Source organism: Oncorhynchus gorbuscha, unplaced genomic scaffold, assembly GCF_021184085.1.
Source record: "Oncorhynchus gorbuscha isolate QuinsamMale2020 ecotype Even-year unplaced genomic scaffold, OgorEven_v1.0 Un_scaffold_3936, whole genome shotgun sequence".
Classification (NCBI taxonomy): domain Eukaryota; kingdom Metazoa; phylum Chordata; class Actinopteri; order Salmoniformes; family Salmonidae; genus Oncorhynchus; species Oncorhynchus gorbuscha.
The window spans coordinates 13,120-34,798 of record NW_025748072.1 but is presented as its reverse complement, the minus strand read 5'-3'; the positions used below and the strand labels follow the sequence as shown (position 1 = coordinate 34,798).

General features: G+C 47.3%; 1 protein-coding gene across 1 annotated transcript; it reads right to left on the bottom strand.

Moving 5' to 3' along the window:
- Nucleotides 1-936: 936 nt before the first annotated feature.
- On the bottom strand, nt 937-4,363 carry LOC124028271 (receptor-type tyrosine-protein phosphatase beta-like; the record flags this gene model as incomplete). Its single annotated transcript, XM_046340376.1, has 5 exons — nt 4,354-4,363; nt 3,928-4,200; nt 3,337-3,555; nt 2,499-2,765; nt 937-1,205 (listed from the first exon to the last, which is right to left on the bottom strand). Coding segments are annotated over exons 1-5 (1,038 nt in total), but the record flags the coding sequence as incomplete, so codon positions are not given.
- Nucleotides 4,364-21,679: the final 17,316 nt, after the last annotated feature.

The following is a 21,679-nucleotide window of genomic DNA, read 5'->3' as shown; positions in this document are numbered from 1 at the left end:
TGTGTGTGTTGGTTTGTAATGCCTGCATCTGTGTGTGTTGGTTTGTAATGCCTGCATGTGTGTGTGTTGGTTTGTAATGCCTGCATCTGTGTGTGTTGGTTTGTAATGCCTGCATCTGTGTGTGTTGGTTTGTAATGCCTGCATCTGTGTGTGTTGGTTTGTAATGCCTGCATCTGTGTGTGTTGGTTTGTAATGCCTGCATCTGTGTGTGTTGGTTTGTAATGCCTGCATCTGTGTGTGTTGGTTTTGTAATGCCTGCATCTGTGTGTGTTGGTTTGTAATGCCTGCATCTGTGTGTGTTGGTTTGTAATGCCTGCATCTGTGTGTGTTGGTTTGTAATGCCTGCATCTGTGTGTGTTGGTTTGTAATGCCTGCATCTGTGTGTGTTGGTTTGTAATGCCTGCATCTGTGTGTGTTGGTTTGTAATGCCTGCATGTGTGTGTGTTGGTTTGTAATGCCTGCATCTGTGTGTGTTGGTTTGTAATGCCTGCATCTGTGTGTGTTGGTTTGTAATGCCTGCATCTGTGTGTGTTGGTTTGTAATGCCTGCATGTGTGTGTGTTGGTTTGTAATGCCTGCATCTGTGTGTGTTGGTTTGTAATGCCTGCATCTGTGTGTGTTGGTTTGTAATGCCTGCATCTGTGTGTGTTGGTTTGTAATGCCTGCATCTGTGTGTGTTGGTTTGTAATGCCTGCATCTGTGTGTGTTGGTTTGTAATGCCTGCATCTGTGTGTGTTGGTTTGTAATGCCTGCATCTGTGTGTGTTGGTTTGTAATGCCTGCATGTGTGTGTGTTGGTGTGTGTGTGTGTGTGTTGGTTTGTGTGTGTGTGTGTGTGTGTGTGTAATGTGTGTGTGTGTGTGTGTGTGTGTGTGTGTGTGTGTGTGTGTGTGTGTGTGTGTGTGGTTTTGTGTGTGTGTGTGTTGGTGTTGTGAGACCTGCGTGTTGGAGCCGTCACCACCGTGTTGTTCTGGAAGCTGCCGCTGCGGGTTGCTATGGAGACGGTGTACAGCCTCCCTGACTGTGAGGGAGTTAAACACACACTCTGGGCTTGCCTTAGAAACCACCAGGTTGTGTACGGTCCTGTCGCGGTCCTTCAGTAGGACCAGGTAACTGTCCACATCTCCGACCGCTGGCTGCCACGACACCCCCAGGAAGTCTGGACGACCGTTGTTACTGACCGTGACCTCTCCGACCGCAGCTGGTACTGAGGAGGGAAATCGGTCATCGACAGAGAGGACACAGACACACACATGTTAGAGATAGAAGTCTGGACGACCGTTGTTACCGACCGTGACCTCTCCGACCGCAGCTGGTACTGAGGAGGGGGAAAGGAGGGGGCAGAGACCGGTCATCGACAGAGAGGACACAGACACACACATGTTAGAGATAGAAGTCTGGACGACCGTTGTTACCGACCGTGACCTCTCCGACCGCAGCTGGTACTGAGAGGGGAAAAAGGAGGGGGGCAGAGACCGGTCGTCGACAGAGAGGACACAGACACACACATGTTAGAGATAGAAGTCTGGACGACCGTTGTTACCGACCGTGACCTCCCGACCGCAGCTGGTACTGAGGAGGGAAAAGGAGGGGGGCAGAGACCGGTCGTCGACAGAGGACACAGACACACACATGTTAGAGATAGAAGTCTGGACGACCGTTGTTACCGACCGCAGCCGTCACTGAGAAGGGACAGAAGGACAAAACGGTTGTGAGGTCGATTGGGGTTAAAATCCTTTCGAACCTCAAAACTGTGTTGCCTGCTGAGCTAAAGGCTTTCATGCTGTTTGGCTCACATGAATTACTCCTACAACACACCAGTGATGATTTGAATTGAATAGACGGACTTGATTACATGTGGCATTTAATGTGACATTCAGATACCCGGTGTGACAGGAAAGGTTTAGTTCAAGTGTCCTTTGTTATTATCCCGTTAGCTGACAGTTAGCCGAAGGTTGTCTGAATGTTATCTGAAAGTGGTGTTTTTGTTTTCATCAACCCTTGGCCCCCGGACTCTGAAGTTAATTAAAAGGAGGAAGCTGTGGGGCCCAGAAATAGCCAGAACTTTCCTGGGGAAGACAATTGAGATCGGACAAGGAAGTCTTTGAACGGGACCTTGGAGAGTTGTTTGTAGTTGACACAAAGCTTCCTGAACATTCCAGACATTCTCTTTTGTATTGGAAAACAATATTACGTTTCTCTCTCTGAGATTGTATCTTATAATTAATGTTGGTTAGCAATCACTATAACAATGAGTGATTTACTCCGATGGTCAGACACCTACCCTTAAACGACCATCTCTAAGCATAGAATAAAGCTTGGCCATTACTATATCACATACACACATAAACAGCTGTAATGGACAAGACCACCAGGAAGAACATACAGATCAACCCCAAAACAAACGCCTGGCTCACGTGTCGGTCAGTCGATGTTAATAATGTGGACGATACAGTTGAGTAAATGCATAAAGATGAACTGTTCCTGATATTTAACTTACCAGTGCGTCCCTCAGCCACGGCCTGCTTCGACACCATCCCACCACTGACAGTACTGACCACCAGGCTGTAGGAGGCGCCAGGCCTGAGGTCTCTGAGCTGCAGAGAGGTGGTGTTGGCTGGGACGGTGTGGTTCTGCACAGCCCGGTTGTTGTGGAGGAGCTGCAGGCTGCAGAAGTCCAGATCTCCAGGGGGGAGTTCCCAGCTGGCCTGTAACCTGTCCACGTGGCCCTGGTTGCTCAGGTGGACACGCCTCACCTCCAGAGGTACTGCAGACAGAAAGGCTCAGTTACTGTCAGGCTCCATTTGTAAACAAAGCCTATTTTCATCTCAGCAGGCTCATTATTAGCCTTTGTGTGTCAGACTTCATCTGAAGATTCCATTTTGTGAAGAAAATAAACTGAGACAAAGTAAAAAACATCCCTGTACATGCTGCCTCAAAGTCTGATTGGATAAATACAGTGTTACCATAGTGATGACCTCAACAACAAAGGGACAGTATCATGGAGTCCCTCTGATTGGATAAATACAGTGTTACCGTAGAGATGACCTCAGCTACAAAGGGACAGTATCATGGAGTCCCTCTGATTGGATAAATACAGTGTTACCGTAGAGATGACCTCAGCTACAAAGGGACAGTATCATGGAGTCCCTCTGATTGGATAAATACAGTGTTACCATAGAGATGACCTCAGCTACAAAGGGACAGTATCATTGAGTCCCTCTGATTGGATAAATACAGTGTTACCGTAGAGATGACCTCAGCTACAAAGGGGCAGTCCCTCTGTTTTAGTGTGTTGTGTATAAATATCCATACAGGTGCTATAGCAACCCTCTCACCTGTCCTCCCTAGCACAGACACAGAGCTGTTGAGTTCCCCGCTCTTGGTTGTCACGGTAATGGTGAACACGCGTCCAGGCATGAGCACGTTGAAGGTGCACTCCCTCATGTCACGGGTCAGGTCTCTCGTGGGCAACCGTGGCATTGCCATGGCGGAGCTAACGGCGTAGCCGTGTTGGCTGAGTTGGGGGCGTGACTCCACAGGGCGCTGAGGGAGGTCTCGTCAGCATGGCGGATATGAAGCTCTGAGACGGGCTTAGGAGCTGAGAGAGAGAGAGAGAGAGAGAGAGAGAGAGAGAGAGAGAGAGAGAGAGAAAGAGAGAGAGAGAGAGAGAGAGAGAGAGAGAGAGAGAGAGAGAGAGAGCATGGCACGAGAGAGAGAGAGACAAACAAACAGAGAGCACGAGAGAAAGAGAGAGACAGAGAGAGAGAGACAGGGGGTGTTGGATTAAGGGAAAGACAGAAGGGGAGAAAGAAGGTTTGCAGAAATAGAGAGAACAATGAGATGAAGAGTCATGATGATGAGTTCTCTTATCATTCTTACTGATGCCAGTACTTTCTCCTACTCCATTATGTTGTTGTGTAGCCTACCTATTCCTCTGTGGCAGTACTCCACAGTGCCTTGCTCCCCAGTGCTCTCCACCATGACCCCAGCCCTGTAGGTCCTCCCAGGAACCAGTCCCAGGCCAGAGAAGGTGTACTCCACCACTTCTTTCTCCACGGTCCTGTTATCCAGAGTCTGGGTCCCATTTAACAGCAGCACCCTGTACTTATCCCAGTCTCCACCAGGGGGAGCCCACATCACCTTCAGAGAGTTGGAGTCATCCAGCGCCTCCATAGAGAGCTGGGACACTTTACCTGGGACTGGGACGGAGAGAAGAAGAAAGACCTGTTAAAGGCACAGTCTGGAGTATTTCATTTTGTTCATTTATATTAGCAGCTCTCAAAAGGCAGGAAGTAAGAACCCTGAAGGCGTCAGCATGCTTCAGTTCGGGCTGGCGCCTTTTCCGAACGAACCTGCTCGCATAATCCTCAAAAAGACCTTTGGTTAAAAGGTCTCTGAATTTCCTTGAGAAGTACAGTACCTGTTTGTCCATTTGAGATGCTGTAAATCGTCTAAAATAATCTAAGATCAAACTCAAGAAATCATTTTGACATTCGTTGTGTAATTTACATCTAATGAAGATGTTCGGTGCATTATTTCTCATTGAAAATATTGGCATTAAAAAACAGTCTTCTCTCGTTGAATGACAGCAAAGACTTTATTGAAGAATCCCTGCTGTTGACCAATCACAGACGAAGAGTTATGGCCTCCAGAACAAACATGTGGTGCCAAAACACCTGAAAAACCACAAAACCCTCACCTGAAGAACAAAAACCCTACCTGAAGAACAAAACCCCCCACCTGAGAACAAAACCCCTCACCTGAGAACAAAACCCCTCACCTAAGAACAAAACCCTCACCTGAGAACAAAACCCCTCACCTAAGAACAAAACCCTCACCTGAGAACAAAACCCCTCACCTGAGAACAAAACCCAAACCCTCACCTGAGAACAAAACCCCTCACCTGAGAACAAAACCCTCACCTGAGAACAAAACCCTCACCTGAGAACAAAACCCTCACCTGAGAACAAAACCCCTCACCTGAGAACAAAACCCTCACCTGAGAACAAAACCCTCACCTGAGAACAAAACCCCTCACCTAAGAACAAAACCCTCACCTGAGAACAAAACCCTCACCTAAGAACAAAACCCTCACCTGAGAACAAAACCCTCACCTCAAAACCTACCTGAGAACAAAACCCTCACCTTGAAGAACAAAACCCCTCACCTGAGAACAAAACCCCTCACCTGAGAACAAAACCCCCACTAAGAACAAAACCCCTCACCTGGAGAACAAAACCCTCACCTGAGAACAAAACCCCTCACCTGAGAACAAAACCCTCACCTGAGAACAAACCCCTCACCTGAGAACAAAACCCCTCACCTAAGAACAAAACCCCTCACCTGAAGAACAAAACCCTCACCTGAGAACAAAACCCTCACCTGAGAACAAAACCCCTCACCTCAAAACCCCTCAAGAACAAACCCCTCACCTGAGAACAAAACCCTCACCTAAGAACAAAACCCCTCACCTAAAGAACAAAACCCCTCACCTAAGAACAAAACCCCTCACCTGAGAACAAAACCCTCACCTAAGAACAAAACCCCTCACCTAAGAACAAAACCCCTCACCTGAGAACAAAACCCTCACCTAAGAACAAAACCCCTCACCTGAGAACAAAACCCTCACCTGAAACAAAACCCCTCACCTGAGAACAAAACCCCTCACCTGAGAACAAAACCCTCACCTGAGAACAAAACCCTCACCTGAGAACAAAACCCCTCACCTAACCTCACCTAAGAACAAAACCCCTCACCTAAGAACAAAACCCCTCACCTGAGAACAAAACCCTCACCTAAGAACAAAACCCTCACCTGAGAACAAAACCCCTCACCTGAGAACAAAACCCTCACCTGAGAACAAAACCCTCACCTAAGAACAAAACCCCTCACCTAAAAACAAAACCCTCACCTAAAAACAAAACCCCTCACCTGAAACAAAACCCTCACCTGAGAACAAAACCCTCACCTGAGAACAAAACCCTCACCTAAAAACAAAACCCTCACCTAAAAACAAAACCCCTCACCTAAAAACAAAACCCCTCACCTGAGAACAAAACCCCTAAAAACAAAACCCTCACCTAAAAACAAAACCCTCACCTAAAAACAAAACCCTCACCTAAAAAAACAAAACCCTCACCTAAAAACAAAACCCCTCACCTAAAAACAAAACCTCACCTAAAAACAAAACCCCTCACCTAAAAACAAAACCCCTCACCTAAAAACAAAACCCCACCTAAAAACAAAACCAAAACCCCTCACCTAAAAACAAAACCCTCACCTAAAAACAAAACCCCTCACCTAAAAACAAAACCCCTCACCTAAAAACAAAACCCCTCACCTGAGAACAAAACCCCTCACCTGAGAACAAAACCCCTCACCTGAGAACAAAACCCCTCACCTAAAAACAAAACCCCTCACCTAAAAACAAAACCCCTCACCTAAAAACAAAACCCTCACCTAAAAACAAAACCCCTCACCTAAAACAAAAACCCCTCACCTAAAAACAAAACCCCTCACCTAAAAACAAAACCCTCACCTAAAAAACAAAACCCCTCACCTAAAAAAACAAACCCTCACCTAAAAACAAACCCCTCACCTAAAAACAAAACCCCTCACCTAAAAACAAAACCCTCACCTGAGAACAAACCCCTCACCTAAAAACAAAACCCCTCACCTAAAAACAAAACCCCTCACCTAAGAACAAACCCCTCACCTAAGAACAAACCCCTCACCTAAAAACAAAACCCCTCACCTGAGAACAAAACCCTCACCTAAAAACAAAACCCCTCACCTGAGAACAAAACCCTCACCTAAAAACAAAACCCCTCACCTAAAAACAAAACCCTCACCTAAAAACAAAACCCCTCACCTAAGAACAAAACCCTCACCTGAGAACAAAACCCTCACCTAAGAACAAAACCCCTCACCTAAAAACAAAAACCCTCACCTGAGAACAAACCCTCACCTAAGAACAAACCCCTCACCTAAAAACAAACCCCTCACCTAAAAACAAAAACCCTCACCTAAGAACAAAACCCCTCACCTAAGAACAAAACCCCTCACCTAAAAACAAAACCCTCACCTGAGAACAAAAACCCTCACCTAAAAACAAACCCTCACCTGAGAACAAAACCCCTCACCTAAAAACAAAACCCCTCACCTAAAAACAAACCCCTCACCTGAGAACAAAACCCTCACCTAAAAACAAAACCCCTCACCTAAAAACAAAACCCCTCACCTGAAAACAAAACCCCTCACCTGAAAACAAAACCCCTCACCTAAAAACAAACCCCCACCTGAGAACAAAACCCTCACCTAAAAAACCCCTCAAAACAAAACCCTCACCTAAAAACAAAACCCCTCACCTAAAAACAAAACCCCTCACCTAAAAACAAACTCCTCACCCTCAAAACAAAACCCTCACCTAAAAACAAAACCCTCACCTAAAAACAAAACCCCTCACCTAAAAACAAAACCCCTCACCTAAAAACAAAACCCTCACCTAAAAAACAAAACCCTCACCTAAAAACAAAACTCCTCACCTAAAAACAAAACCCCTCACCTAAAAACAAAACCCCCTCACCTAAAAACAAAACCCCTCACCTAAAAACAAAACCCCTCACCTAAAAACAAAAACCCTAAACCCCTCACCTGAGAACAAAACCCTCACCTGAGAAAGAAACATCACCAAATGTCATCATAATAAATGAAGGAAGTCTTCTGTTTCTGCTGGGAAGCAGACGCCTTAACACGACAACACAATGGACTAATTCTACGAATAGTAATCACATGGTTATGATCTTAGACATCATCGAGACACTCAACGAGCTCTTGCTGAACCCTCAATAACAGAGTGTTTAAATGAAACAGTCACACTTGAGGGGAATTACCATCTCACCCCTCCTTTATCCTCTTGGCTTTAATAGCAGAGGCCCTCTTCAACAGGAAGAGTGTTCCTCTCAACAAACTAAAGGCTTCAGGTGGTTTCTGAGAGCACTAATTGTTAGCATGTTGGACCAGAGACAAGACGTTCTCCTGACCACGACACAGAGTTTGTCCTGGTCTACATGACGTTTTCCTGGTTAAGCCTACGGTCACCTGTGTTAGCCGAGGCAGTTGATTGGTTGGAGAGCTCGCCGCTCTTGGTGGCAACAGACACCTGATAGGTCCGTCCAGGTGTCAGCTGGTGGAAGTGGGCCTTTGTGGTGGTTCAGATGACAGGGTCTTCTCCAGAGGGGTGGTTCCAGACGAGGACAGGGTCACCACTATAGAGTCCACATCACCCTGGGGTTGACTCCATGATGCTCTCAAACTGTCCTGGTGTTATTGTTCTCTAGCTTCAGGTTGGAGACGTATAGGCACTATTAGAGAGGAAGAGAGAGGGAGGAGAGAGAGGGAAGGGTGGGAGGGAGAGGGAGAGCGATAGAGGTAGAGGAAGATGGAGAGGGAGATGGAGAGGGAGGGGAGAGAGACGGGAGGGAGTGAGAGAGGGAGAGAGAGAGGGAGAGAGAGGGGTGTAGAGAAAGATAGCGGGAGAGAGAGAGCAAGAGGGAGGGAGAGATAGAGGGGAGAGAGGGGGAGAGAGAGGAGAGAGGGGGAAGGAGAGGAAGAGAGAGGGAAAAGAGAGGGGGAGGGAGAGGGAGAGAGGGAGGGAGAGAGAGGGAGAGAGACACATTCAATCCCTTTTAGACAACTTCTTGGACAAAATGTTTCACTGTAATAGTGAAGGTGTAAACTTCACTATTAGTAGAAAACCTAAACAGTATATTTGACCTCTCAGCTTCCCTATCAAATAAAAAAATGTCAAACAGAAAACATAAGAACATGAACAACAATGACAAATGGTTTGATGAAGAATGCAAAAACCTAAGACAGAAAATGGAGAAACCTGTCCAACCAAAAAAAAAAACAGAGATCCAGAAAACCTGAGTCTACGCCACTATGGTGAATCACTAAAAACAATACAGAAATACACTACGGAAAACCTGAGTCTACGCCTTCACTATGGTGAATCACTAAAACAATACAGAAATACATACGGAAAAAGAAGGAACAGCACGTCAGCACCAGCTCAATATAATTGAAGAATTATAGACACTAACCACTTTTGGGAAAATTGGAAAACACTAAACAAAACAACAACATGAATAATTATCTGTCCAAAAGAGAGATGTCTGGGTAAACCACTTCTCCAATCTTGATGGAGCCCTGCCTCAGCAAATAGCAAAACAGGAAAAAAAATATAGCCTAATGTTAACTAGCTAACGTTGAACCTGGTTGGTTAGCTACCTGCAGATTCATGCAGGGTAGTAACGTTATGAGTTGGGATCGTGGTTCATTGTTTAGCTAGCTAGCTACCTGCAGATTCATGCAGGGTAGTAACGTTATGAGTTGGGATCGTGGTTCACTGTTTAGCTAGCTAGCTACCTGCAGATTCATGCAGGGTAGTAACGTTAGAGTTGGGATCGTGGTTCATTGTTTAGCTAGGCTAGCTACCTGCAGATTCATGCAGGGTAGTAACGTTATGAGTTGGGATCGTGGTTCATTGTTTAGCTAGCTAGCTACCTGCAGATTCATGCAGGGTAGTAACGTTAGAGTTGGGATCGTGGTTCATTGTTTAGCTAGCTAGCTACCTGCAGATTCATTCAGGGTAGTAACGCGTATGAGTTGGGATCGTGGTTCATTGTTTAGTTAGCTAGCTACCTGCAGATTCATGCAGGGTAGTAACGTTATGAGTTGGGATCGTGGTTCATTGTTTAGCTTCAGCTGAAGCTTTGTTCACCCTGCAGATTCATGCAGGGTAGTAACGTTTATGAGTTGGGATCGTGGTTCATTGTTTAGCTAGGCTAGCTACCTGCAGATTCATGCAGGGTAGTAACGATATGAGTTGGGATCGTGGTTCATTGTTTAGCTAGCTAGCTACCTGCAGATTCATGCAGGGTAGTAACGTTATGAGTTGGGATCGTGGTTCATTGTTTAGGTAGCTAGCTATCTACGTGACGAAACACAAAAGACTCACTCACGTAAGTAACCATTTCAATAGAATGTTTCATGATGTCACTGCGACAACTGTCGATAGACGTAGCTGGTAAATTCGCTCTGGATATCTACTCTGATTTCAGAGCTCTCGTCTGTGTGCCAAATCTCAGAATAACTGACGAATTTACAAACACCGATGAATATTGCCGGTGTCAGTAAACGTTGGCTAAAGCGTAATTAAATTGTTGCCAGCAGAACAGTTGCAGTCTCCACTTTGGATAACATGAAAACAGCCTAACCAGCTCTGCTAGGCTGTAAAATGGTCAGAGTGAGGTGTTCGCTCAATTGTACTGGAAGTAGTTAGCAAGCTAGCCAACATTAGCCAGTTAGCTTGGGTGTTTGACTGTCGTTGTGAGGTCAGAACAACCCTACTCCTCGGCCAGAGCGTCCAGTGTGCGCTCTGAACGCTCCGGGCGAAAACGCTCTGAATGTACAAACAGACAATCTGACAACACTCTGAGTTTACAAACAATCTGACAATCTGACAAACACACTGAGTTTACAAACTGACAATCTGACAACACTCTGAGTTTACAAACTGACAACACACTGAGTTTACAAACTGACAATCTGACAACACTATGAGTTTACAAACTGACAACACACTGAGTTTACAAACTGACAATCTGACAACACTCTGAGTTTACAAACTGACAACACACTGAGTTTACAAACGGACAATCTGACAACACACTGAGTTTACAAACTGACAACACACTGAGTTTACAAACGCCCAGAGTACATTCTGAGTTTACAAACTGACAACGCTCTGAGTTTACAAACGCCAGAGTACATTCTGAGTTTACAAACTGACAACGCTCTGAGTTTACAAACGGACAGAGTACATTCTGAGTTTACAAACTGACAACACACTAAGTTTACAAACGGTCAATCTGACAACACTCTGAGTTTACAAACTGACAACACACTGAGTTTACAAACTGACTGTCTGACAACACTCTGAGTTTACAAACTGACAACACACTGAGTTTACAATCTGACAACACACTGAGTTTACAAACTGACAACACACTGAGTTTACAAACGGACAATCTGACAACACACTGAGTTTACAAACTGACTGTCTGACAACACTCTGAGTTTACAAACTGACAACACATTCTGAGTTTACAAACTGACAACACACTGAGTTTACAAACTGACTGACAACACACTGAGTTTACAAACTGACAACACACTGAGTTTACAAACTGACAACGCCTGAGTTTACAAACGCCAGAGTACATTCTGAGTTTACAAACTGACAACGCTCTGAGTTTACAAACGACAATCCAGAGTACAAACTGACATTCTGAGTTTACAAACTGACAACGCACTGAGTTTACAAACGGACAGAGTTTACAAATTTACAAACTGACAACACACTGAGTTTACAAACGGACTGTCTGACAACACACTGAGTTTACAAACTGACTGTCTGACAACACTCTGAGTTTACAAACTGACAACACACTGAGTTTACAAACTGACAACACACTGAGTTTACAATCTGACAACACACTGAGTTTACAAACTGACAACGCTCTGAGTTTACAAACGCCCAGAGTACATTCTGAGTTTACAAACTGACAACACACTGAGTTTACAAACACCTGAGTACACACTGAGTTTACAAACTGACAACACACTGAGTTTACAAACGGACAATCTGACAACACACTGAGTTTACAAACTGACAACACACTGAGTTTACAAACGGACAATCTGACAACACTACATGAGTTTACAAACTGACAACGCTCTGAGTTTACAAACGCCCAGAGTACATTCTGAGTTTACAAACTGACAACGCTCTGAGTTTACAAACACCCAGAGTACATTCTGAGTTTACAAACTGACAACACACTGAGTTTACAAACGGACAATCTGACAACACACTGAGTTTACAAACTGACAACACACTGAGTTTACAAACGGACAATCTGACAACACTCTGAGTTTACAAACTGACAACGCTCTGAGTTTACAAACGCCCAGAGTACATTCTGAGTTTACAAACTGACAATGCTCTGAGTTTACAAACGCCCAGAGTACATTCTGAGTTTACAAACTGACAACGCTCTGAGTTTACAAACGCCCAGAGTACACTCTGGCACTCCAGATTAACTCCAGATTTACACCCATAGTATAAACCAGCCTTTAGTCTTGTTTAATACATGGCCTCACATGTGAATCCTTAAAGAGATGGGCGGAGCTAAGGCTTAAGAGGGTGTGGACGATGCTGAATGGGGGTGGAGACAAAGAAGATGAACCAAAACATTCACAGGTCATTTTCTCAAAAGTGAGATTAAGAGTTCATTAACTTTCAAAGCAGAATTACTTCCCCAATGTTCCTCAACCTCAGTGTATGATATTATCAGGAATCAAGTGCAGGCCATGTGAAGTGACAATGTGAAGCACAAAGACAGGTGAAACAGACCAGGGCGTGACACATATACCATTTTATAGCTCTGAGTCTCTACTTCTATCCAAAGTTAAAAAAAAAATTGAAACACAATTTAAAATGTTGCTCCATAAGACCGAATCAAGCCGGTCGGTCACATATGACTGCCCTTGTCTATCAGTGTATCAGTGTTTTGTGACTTATCGTGTTTCATGTTTTTTGTGGACCCCAGGAAGAGTAGCTGCTGCTTCTGAAAAAGCTAATGGTGATGATAAAAACGAATAAATAATGTCAGCCTAAGGCCTAAGGCGGAGGTTTACGATGGCTGAATATATTGCGGAAAATTCACACCGATCCTGGACAGTTAAAGAGGCTAACACAGGTTAGGAAAGAAAGCAGGCTTGGTTGGGTAGGGACTCTGTTAGGAAAGAAAGCAGGCTTGGTTGGGTAGGGACTCTGTTAGGAAAGAAAGCAGGCTTGGTTGGGTAGGGACTCTGTTAGGAAAGAAAGCAGGCTTGGTTGGGTAGGGACTCTGTTAGGAAAGAAAGCAGGCTTGGTTGGGTAGGGACTCTGTTAGGAAAGAAAGCAGGCTTGGTTGGGTAGGGACTCTGTTTTGGGTAGGAAAAAAGAAAGCAGGCTTGGTTGGGTAGGGACTCTGTTAGGAAAGCAGGCTTGGTTGGGTAGGGACTCTGTTAGGAAAGAAAGCAGGCTTGGTTGGGTAGGGACTCTGTTAGGAAAGAAAGCAGGCTTGGTTGGGTAGGGACTCTGTTAGGAAAGAAAGCAGGCTTGGTTGGGTAGGGACTCTGTTAGGAAAGAAAGCAGGCTTGGTTGGGTAGGGACTCTGTTAGGAAAGAAAGCAGGCTTGGTTGGGTACTCTGTTAGGAAAGACTTGGTTGGGTAGGGACTCTGTTAGGAAAGAAAGCAGGCTTGGTTGGGTAGGGACTCTGTTAGGAAAGACTTGGTTGGGTAGGGACTCTGTTAGGAAAGAAAGCAGGGACTTGGTTGGTTGTAGGGACTCTGTTAGGAAAGAAAGCAGGCTTGGTTGGGTAGGGACTCTGTTAGGAAAGAAAGCAGGCTTGGTTGGGTAGGGACTCTGTTAGGAAAGAAAGCAGGCTTGGTTGGGTAGGGACTCTGTTAGGAAAGAAAGCAGGCTTGGTTGGGTAGGGACTCTGTTGGGAAACACTTGGTTGGGTAGGGACTCTGTTAGGAAAGAACCACAGGATGCAGGGAGCAGAGGAGAGTTTGGCATCTTCCCATATATACTCCACAGGATGTAGGGAGCAGAGGGGAGGTTGGCATCTTCCCATATACTCACTATTCCATTATTCGTGTGGGCTGATGACTATGTGAGAAGCTCAAGGCTTAAAATAAATAGCTGATCACCGCTTTCCTGAAATTTGGTGCAGTATGACTTTAATAGTTACAATTACATTTTTATTTCTAAATATAGTGATGATCCTAATTTACAAATATTTTTGTATTTATTTATTTATTTCACCTATATTTAACCAGGTAGGCTAGTTGAGAACAAGTTCTCATGTACAACTGCGACCTGGCCAAGATAAAGCATAGCAGTGTGAACAGACAACACAGAGTTACACATGGAGTAAACAATTAACAAGTCAATAACACAGTAGAAAAAAAAGAGAGTCTATGTACATTGTGTGCAAAAGGCATGAGGAGGTAGGCAAATAATTACAATTTAGCAGATTAACACTGGAGTGATAAATGATCAGATGGTCATGTGCAGGTAGAGATACTGGTGTGCAAAAGAGCAGAAAAGTAAATAAATAAAAACAGTATGGGGATGAGGTAGGTAAAATTGGGTGGGCTATTTACTGATGGCCTATGTACAATAGATGTGACGTCGCTGTTACAGATGCTGACATCATCTAAGGAGAGTCCATTCCAATGAATCCCATATCATGACTGAATCCTTACCCGTCTGGATTTGTCTTGAGGTGGTACTCTGGCGTCCCCCTGCCTCCGTCACCATGGTGATGTTATACACGCGCCCTGGCACCAGGTCGGTGACAGTGTAGTCTTTAGCGGTGCTCTCCAGAGTCAGGTTCCTCACCACACCCACTCGGTCAGTGAGCAGTAGCCGGAATCGCTCAGTCCTCCCTGGGCCAGGCTGCCAGGAAACTCCCAGGCTGTCTGATGTCCCAGACACCTGTAGGCCACTGACTGTCGATGGACCTGAGCGATAGAATGGGCTGTCAGTGACTGAAACAAGATACCATACATCAAGCTAAGATTAAACAAAAGTCAAGTTGGTAATTCACTTATAAAGGTACATGTTTTGATATTCAAGCAAACACGTTTTCAACTAAACTCAGCAAAAAAAAAGAAATGTCCTCTCACTGTCAACTGCGCAACTATTTTCAGTAAACTTAACATGTGTAAATATATGTATGAACATAACAAGATTCAACAACTGAGACATTAACTATACAAGTTCCACAGACATTTGACTAGCAGAAATGTAATAATGTGTCCCTGAACAAAGGGGGGGGGGTGTCAAAATCAAAAGTAACAGTCAGTATCTGGTGTGGCCACCAGCTGCATTAAGTACTGCAGTGCATCTCCTCTTCATGGACTGCAGCAGATTTGCCCGTTCTTGCTGTGAGATGTTACCCCACTCTTCCACCAAGGCACCTGCAAGTTCCCGGACATTTCTGGGGGGGAATGGCCCTAGCCCTCACACTCCGATCCAACAGGACCCCACAACAGAACCCAGACGTGCTCAATGGGATTGAGATCCGGGCTCTACGCTGGCCATGGCAGAACACCGACATTCCTGTCTTGCAGGAAATCACGCTCAGAATGAGCAGTCTGGCTGGTGGCATTGTCATGCTGGAGGGTCATGTCAGGATGAGCCTGCAGGAAGAGTACCACATGAGGAAGGAGGATGTCTTCCCTGTAACGCACAGCGTTGAGATTGCCTGCAATGACAACAAGCTCAGTCCGATGATGATGTGACACACCGCCCCAGACCATGACGGACCCTTCACCTCCAAACCGATCCCTCTCCAGAATACAGGCCTCGGTGTAACGCTCATTCCTTCAACGATAAACGCGAATCTGACCATCACCCCTGGTGAGACAAAACCGCGACTCGTCAGTGAAGAGCACTTTTGCCAGTCCTGTCTGGTCCAGCGACGGTGGGTTTGTGCCCATAGGTGACATTGTTGCAGGTGATGTCTGGTGAGGACCTGTCTTACAACAGGCCTACAAGCCCTCAGTACAGCCCTCAGCCTATTGCGGACAGTCTGAGCACTGATGGAGGGATTGTACGTTCCTGGTGTAACTCGGGCAGTTGTTGTTGCCATCCTCTACCTGTCCCACATGTGTGATGTTCGGATGTACCGATCCTGTGCAGGTGTTGTTACACGTGTTCTGCCAGTGCGAGGACGATCAGCTGTCCGTCCTGTCTCACTGTAGTGCTGTCTTAGGCGTCTCACAGTATGGACATTGCAGTTTATTGCCCTGTCCACATCTGCAGTCTTCATGCCTCCTTGCAGCATACCTAAGGCACGTTCACGCAGATGAGCAGGGACCCTGCGCATCTTTCTTTTCGTGTTTTTCAGAGTCAGTAGAAAGGCCTCTTTAGTGTCCTAAGTTTTCATAATTGTGATCTTAATTTCCCACCGTCTGTAAGCTGTTAGTGTCTTAACGACAGTTCCACAGGTACATGTTCATGAATTGTTTATGGTTCATTGAACAAGCATGGGAAACAGTGCTAAAACCCTTTACAACGAAGATCTGTGAAGTTATTTCGATTTTCACGAATTATCTTTGAAAGAGAGGGTCCTGATTAAGGGGTGTTTCTTTTTTGCTGAGTTTATATTGCCAAATCTGATCCAAAATCAGTCACAATGTCAGGGCGGGATCACTGTCATAACAATGGCTACATAACAGACAAGTTAGATGGCCAAAATAATAACTGTTAGACAACATCATCACCAGAGGAGTGGTGTAGAACTACACAGAGAACTATGTAGTAGGTCAGGGGAATGAGAGGTCAGGGAATGACAGGCCGGGGGAATGACAGGCCAGGGGAATGACTGGTCAGGGGAATGACAGACAGGGGAATGACAGGGGGGAATGACAGGTCAGGGGAATGACAGGTCAGGGAATGACAGGTCAGGGGAATGACTGGTCAGGGGAATGACAGGCCAGAGGAATGACTGGCCAGAGGAATGACAGGTCAGAGGAATGACTGGTCAGGGGAATGACTGGTCAGGGGAATGACAGGACAGGGGAATGACAGGGGGAATGACAGGTCAGGGGAATGACTGGTCAGGGAATGACTGGTCAGGGGAATGACAGGTCAGGGGAATGACTGGTCAGGGGAATGACACCGGGGAATGACAGAGGAATGACTGGTCAGAGGAATGACTGGTCAGGGAATGACTGGTCAGGGGAATGACTGGTCAGGGGAATGACAGGACAGGGGAATGACAGGCCAGGGAAAAGACTGGCCAGAGGAATGACTGGTCAGAGGAATGACTGGTCAGAGGAAAGACTGGTCAGAGGAAAGACTGGCCAGAGGAATGACTGGTCAGGGGAATGACAGGACAGGGGAATGACAGACCAGGGGAAAGACTGGCCAGAGGAATGACTGGTCAGGGGAATGACAGGACAGGGGAATGACAGGACAGGGGAATGACAGGCCAGGGAAAGACTGGCCAGAGGAATGACTGGTCAGAGGAATGACTGGTCAGGGGAATGACTGGTCAGGACAGGACAGGGGAATGACAGGACAGGGGAAAGACTGGCCAGAGGAATGACTGGTCAGAGGAATGACTGGTCAGGGGAATGACTGGTCAGGGAATGACAGGACAGGGGAAATGACAGGACAGGGAATGACAGGCCAGGGGAAAGACTGGCCAGAGGAATGACTGGTCAGAGACAGGTCAGGGGAATGACTGGTCAGGGAATGACAGGACATTCCTCTGGGGAATGACAGGAGGGGAAAGACTGGCCAGAGGAATGACTGGTCAGGGGAATGACAGGACATTTCATTAATGACAGGTTTGATTTGAAAAGACTGACCAGAGTAATGACTGGTCAGAGGAATGAGGGGAAAGACTGGTCAGAGGAAAGACTGGCCAGAGGAATGACTAGTCAGGGGAATGACTGGTCAGGGGAATGACAGGAATGAAACAGGACAGGGGAATGACGAGGACAGGGGAATGACTGGTCAGGGGAATGACAGGACAGTATCCAAGATAATTGGGAAAGACTAGGTTTAGAGGAATGATTGGTCAGAGGAATGACTGGTACAGGGTTAAGACTAGTCCAGAGGAAAGACTTGTCGTCCAGGGAATGACTGGTCAGGGGAGACTAGCCAACAGCTGACAGGACAGGGAATGACAGGACAGGGGAATCAGGACAGAATGACAGGACAGGGAATGACAGGTCAGGGGAATGACAGGACAGGGGAATGACAGGTCAGGGGAATGACTGGTCAGGGAATGACAGGACAGGGTTTGACAGGACAGGGGAATGACAGGCCAGGGGAAAGACTGGCCAGAGGAATGACTGGTCAGAGGAATGACTGGTCAGGGGAATGACTGGTTCGGGAATGACTGGTCAGGGAATGACAGGACAGGGGAATGACAGGCCAGGGAAAGACTGGCTAGGAATGACTAGTCAGAGGAATGACTGGTCAGAGGAAAGACTGGTCAGAGGAAAGACTGGCCAGAGGAATGACTGGTCAGGGGAATGACAGGACAGGGGAATGACAGGACAGGGGAATGACAGACCAGGGGAAAGACTGGCCAGAGGAATGACTGGTCAGGGAATGATTCAGGACAGGGAATGACAGGACAGGGGAATGACAGGCCAGGGGTCAAGACTGGCCAGAGGAATGACTGGTCAGAGGAATGACTGGTCAGGGGAATCCTGGTCAGGGAATGACAGGACAGGGGGAATGACAGGCCAGGGGAAAGACTGGCCAGAGGAATGACTCTGGTCAGGGGAATGACAGGACAGGGAATGACAGGCCAGGGGAATGACTGGTCAGGGAATGACTGCCAGGACAGGGGAATGACAGGACAGGGGAATGACAGGCCAGGGGAAAGACTGAGTCCTGGTCAGAGGAATGACTGGTCAGGGGAATGACAGGAAGGGGGAATGATCAGGCACAGGGGGAAAGACTGCTAGGAATGACTGGTCAGGGGAATGACAGGACAGGGAATGACAGGCCAGGAAAAAAGACCCCAGAGTAATGACTGGTCAGAGGAATGGTGGTCAGGGGATCCTCACTGGTCCCAGTGGTCATTCTCTCCAGACCCATCTGTCAGGGGAATGACTCCTTCAGGGAATGACATGCTGTCACAGTTACAGGACTTTCAATGACTGGTCCTTATCATTTATGCCAGGACAGGAGAATGATCAGGACAGGGGAAAGACTCCTTTCCTGAGAGGAATGACTGGTCAGAGGAATGACTCCCCAGGGAAAGACTGGTCAGAGGAAAGACTGGCCTTAAAGACTCTCACCTTCCCCCCTACTCAGAAGGAAAGACTTTGACTCTTTCCCTCAGACTGGCCAGGGGAATGACTGGTCTTTCCAATGACTGGTCAGGGGAATGACCTCAGGACAGGGGAATGACAGGACAGGAATGACAGGCCAGGGGAAAGACTGGCCAGAGGAATGACTGGTCAGGGGAATGACAGGACAGGGGAATGACAGGCCAGGGGAATGACTGGTCTTCCAATGACATCCTCTTCCCTGACAGGACAGGGGAATGACAGGATCAGGGAATGACAGGCCAGGGGAAAGACTGGCCAGAGGAATGACTGGTCAGGGGGAATGACAGGACAGGGGAATGACAGGCCAGGAAAAAGACTCCAGACCATGACTGGTCAGAGGAATGGCTGGTCAGGGAAAGACTGGTCAGAGGAAAGACTGGCCAGAGGAATGACTGGTCAGGGGAATGACTGGTCAGGGAATGACAGGACAGGGGAATGACAGGACAGGGAATGACTGGTCAGGGAATGACAGGACAGGGGCGAGCTGACAGGACAGGGAATGACAGGCCAGGGGAAAGACTGGCCAGAGGAATGACCTGGCATCCCTGGTCAGGGGAATGACTGGTCAGGGGAATGACAGGCCAGGAAAAAGACTCCGACCAGAGTAATGACTGGTCAGAGGAATGGCTGGTCAGGGGAAAGACTGGTCAGAGGCCCTACCCTGTGGAATGACTCTTTCAGAATGACTCCCTCAGGGGAATGACAGGACAGGGGAATGACAGGACAGGGGAATGACAGGACAGGGGAATGACTGGTCAGGGGAATGACAGGACAGGGGAATGACAGGACAGGGGAAAGACCCCTGGCCAGAGGAATGATTGGTCAGAGGAATGACTGGTCAGGAGACTGGTCAGAGAAAGACTGGCCAGAGGAAAGACTGGCTGGGGAATGACTGGTCAGGGGAATGACTGGTCAGGGGAATGACAGACAGGGAATCTCCAGGACAGGGGAATGACAGGACAGGGAATGACAGGACAGGGGAATGACAGGTCAGGGGAATGACAGGACAGGGGAATGACAGGTCAGGGGAATGACTGGTCAGGGAATGACAGGACAGGGGAATGACAGGACAGGGGAATGACAGGCCAGGGGAAAGACTGGCCAGAGGAATGACTGGCCAGAGGAAAGACTGGCCAGAGGAAAGACTGGCCAGGGAATGACTGGTCAGGGGAATGACTGGTCAGGGAATGACTGGTCAGGGGAATGACAGGACAGGGGAATGACAGGACAGGGGAATGACAGGAAGGGAATGACAGGACAGGGGAATGACAGGACAGGGAAAGACTGGCCAGAGGAATGACTGGTCAGAGGAATGACTGTTCAGGGGAAAGACCCTCTCAGAGGAAAGACTGGCCAGAGGAAAGACTTGGCCAGAGGAAAGACCTCCAGGGGAATGACTGGTCAGGGAATGACTGGTCAGGGAATGACAGGACAGGGAATGACTGGTCAGGGGAATGACAGGACAGGGGAATGACAGGACAGGGAATGACAGATCACGGAATGACGGATCCCCTCAGGGAATGACAGGTCAGGGGAATGACAGGTCAGGGGAATGATGGGCCAGAGGAATGACTGGTCAGAGGAATGACTGGTCAGAGGAATGACTGGTCAGGGAATGACTGGTCAGGGGAATGACAGGACAGGGGAATGACAGGCCAGGGGAAAGACTGGCCAGAGGAATGACTGGTCAGAGGAATGACTGGTCAGGGAATGACTGGTCAGGGGAATGACAGGACAGGGGAATGACAGGCCAGGGAAAGACTCCAGAGGAATGACTGGTCTCAATGACAGGACAGGGGAATGACAGGCCACCTCAAAAAGACTGGTCAGAGGAATGGCTGGTCAGAGGAATGGCTGGTCAGGGGAAAGACTGGTCAGAGGAAAGACTGGTCAGGGGAATGACTGGTCAGGGGAATGACTGGTGTTCCTCCTTCCCAGGGGGAATGACAGGACAGGGGAATCCACTGGTCAGGGAATGACAGGACACCCTGCTACAAGACCACAGGTGCAGGACAGGGAAAAGACTCCAGAGGAATGACTGGTCAGGGAATACTGGTCAAAAAGACTGGTCAGGAAAGACTGGTCAGAGCCTCCTGGCCAGGGAATGACAGGACAGGGGAATGACAGACCAGTCAAAGACTGTTCAGAGGAATGGCAGGACAGGGGGAATGACAGTCCCTCAGGGGAATGACAGGACAGCGGAATCACAAGTCAGGGCCTTCAGGACGGAGACAGGACAGGGGAAAGACTCTGGAATACCTCCAGGCTAAGACTGGCTCACCCCAATGACTGGTCAGAATGACTATTGTCAGGGGAATGACTGGACCACTGGGAATGACATCAGGGGAATGACCTCAGTGTCAGGACAGGGAATGAGAGCCTCAGGGAATGACAGGAAGGGAAATGACAGGTCAAATGACTGGTCAGGGGAATGACAGGACAGGGAATGACAGGACAGGGGAATGACAGGTCAGGGAAAGACTGATGAACAACGCTGTTACACAATGTCATTAGGAAAGGAATGACAGCAGGCAGATCTTCACAGAAAGTAGACAGAGCTGCAGGTCTTTACTCTCTGAGAGGAATGACTGGGACTGTTACACTATGCCTCATCAGAGGTGTGGTGGTCATTTAAACTACACAGAGACCAATGACATTACTGTTACACCGTGTTTCATCAGTCAGAGGTGTTG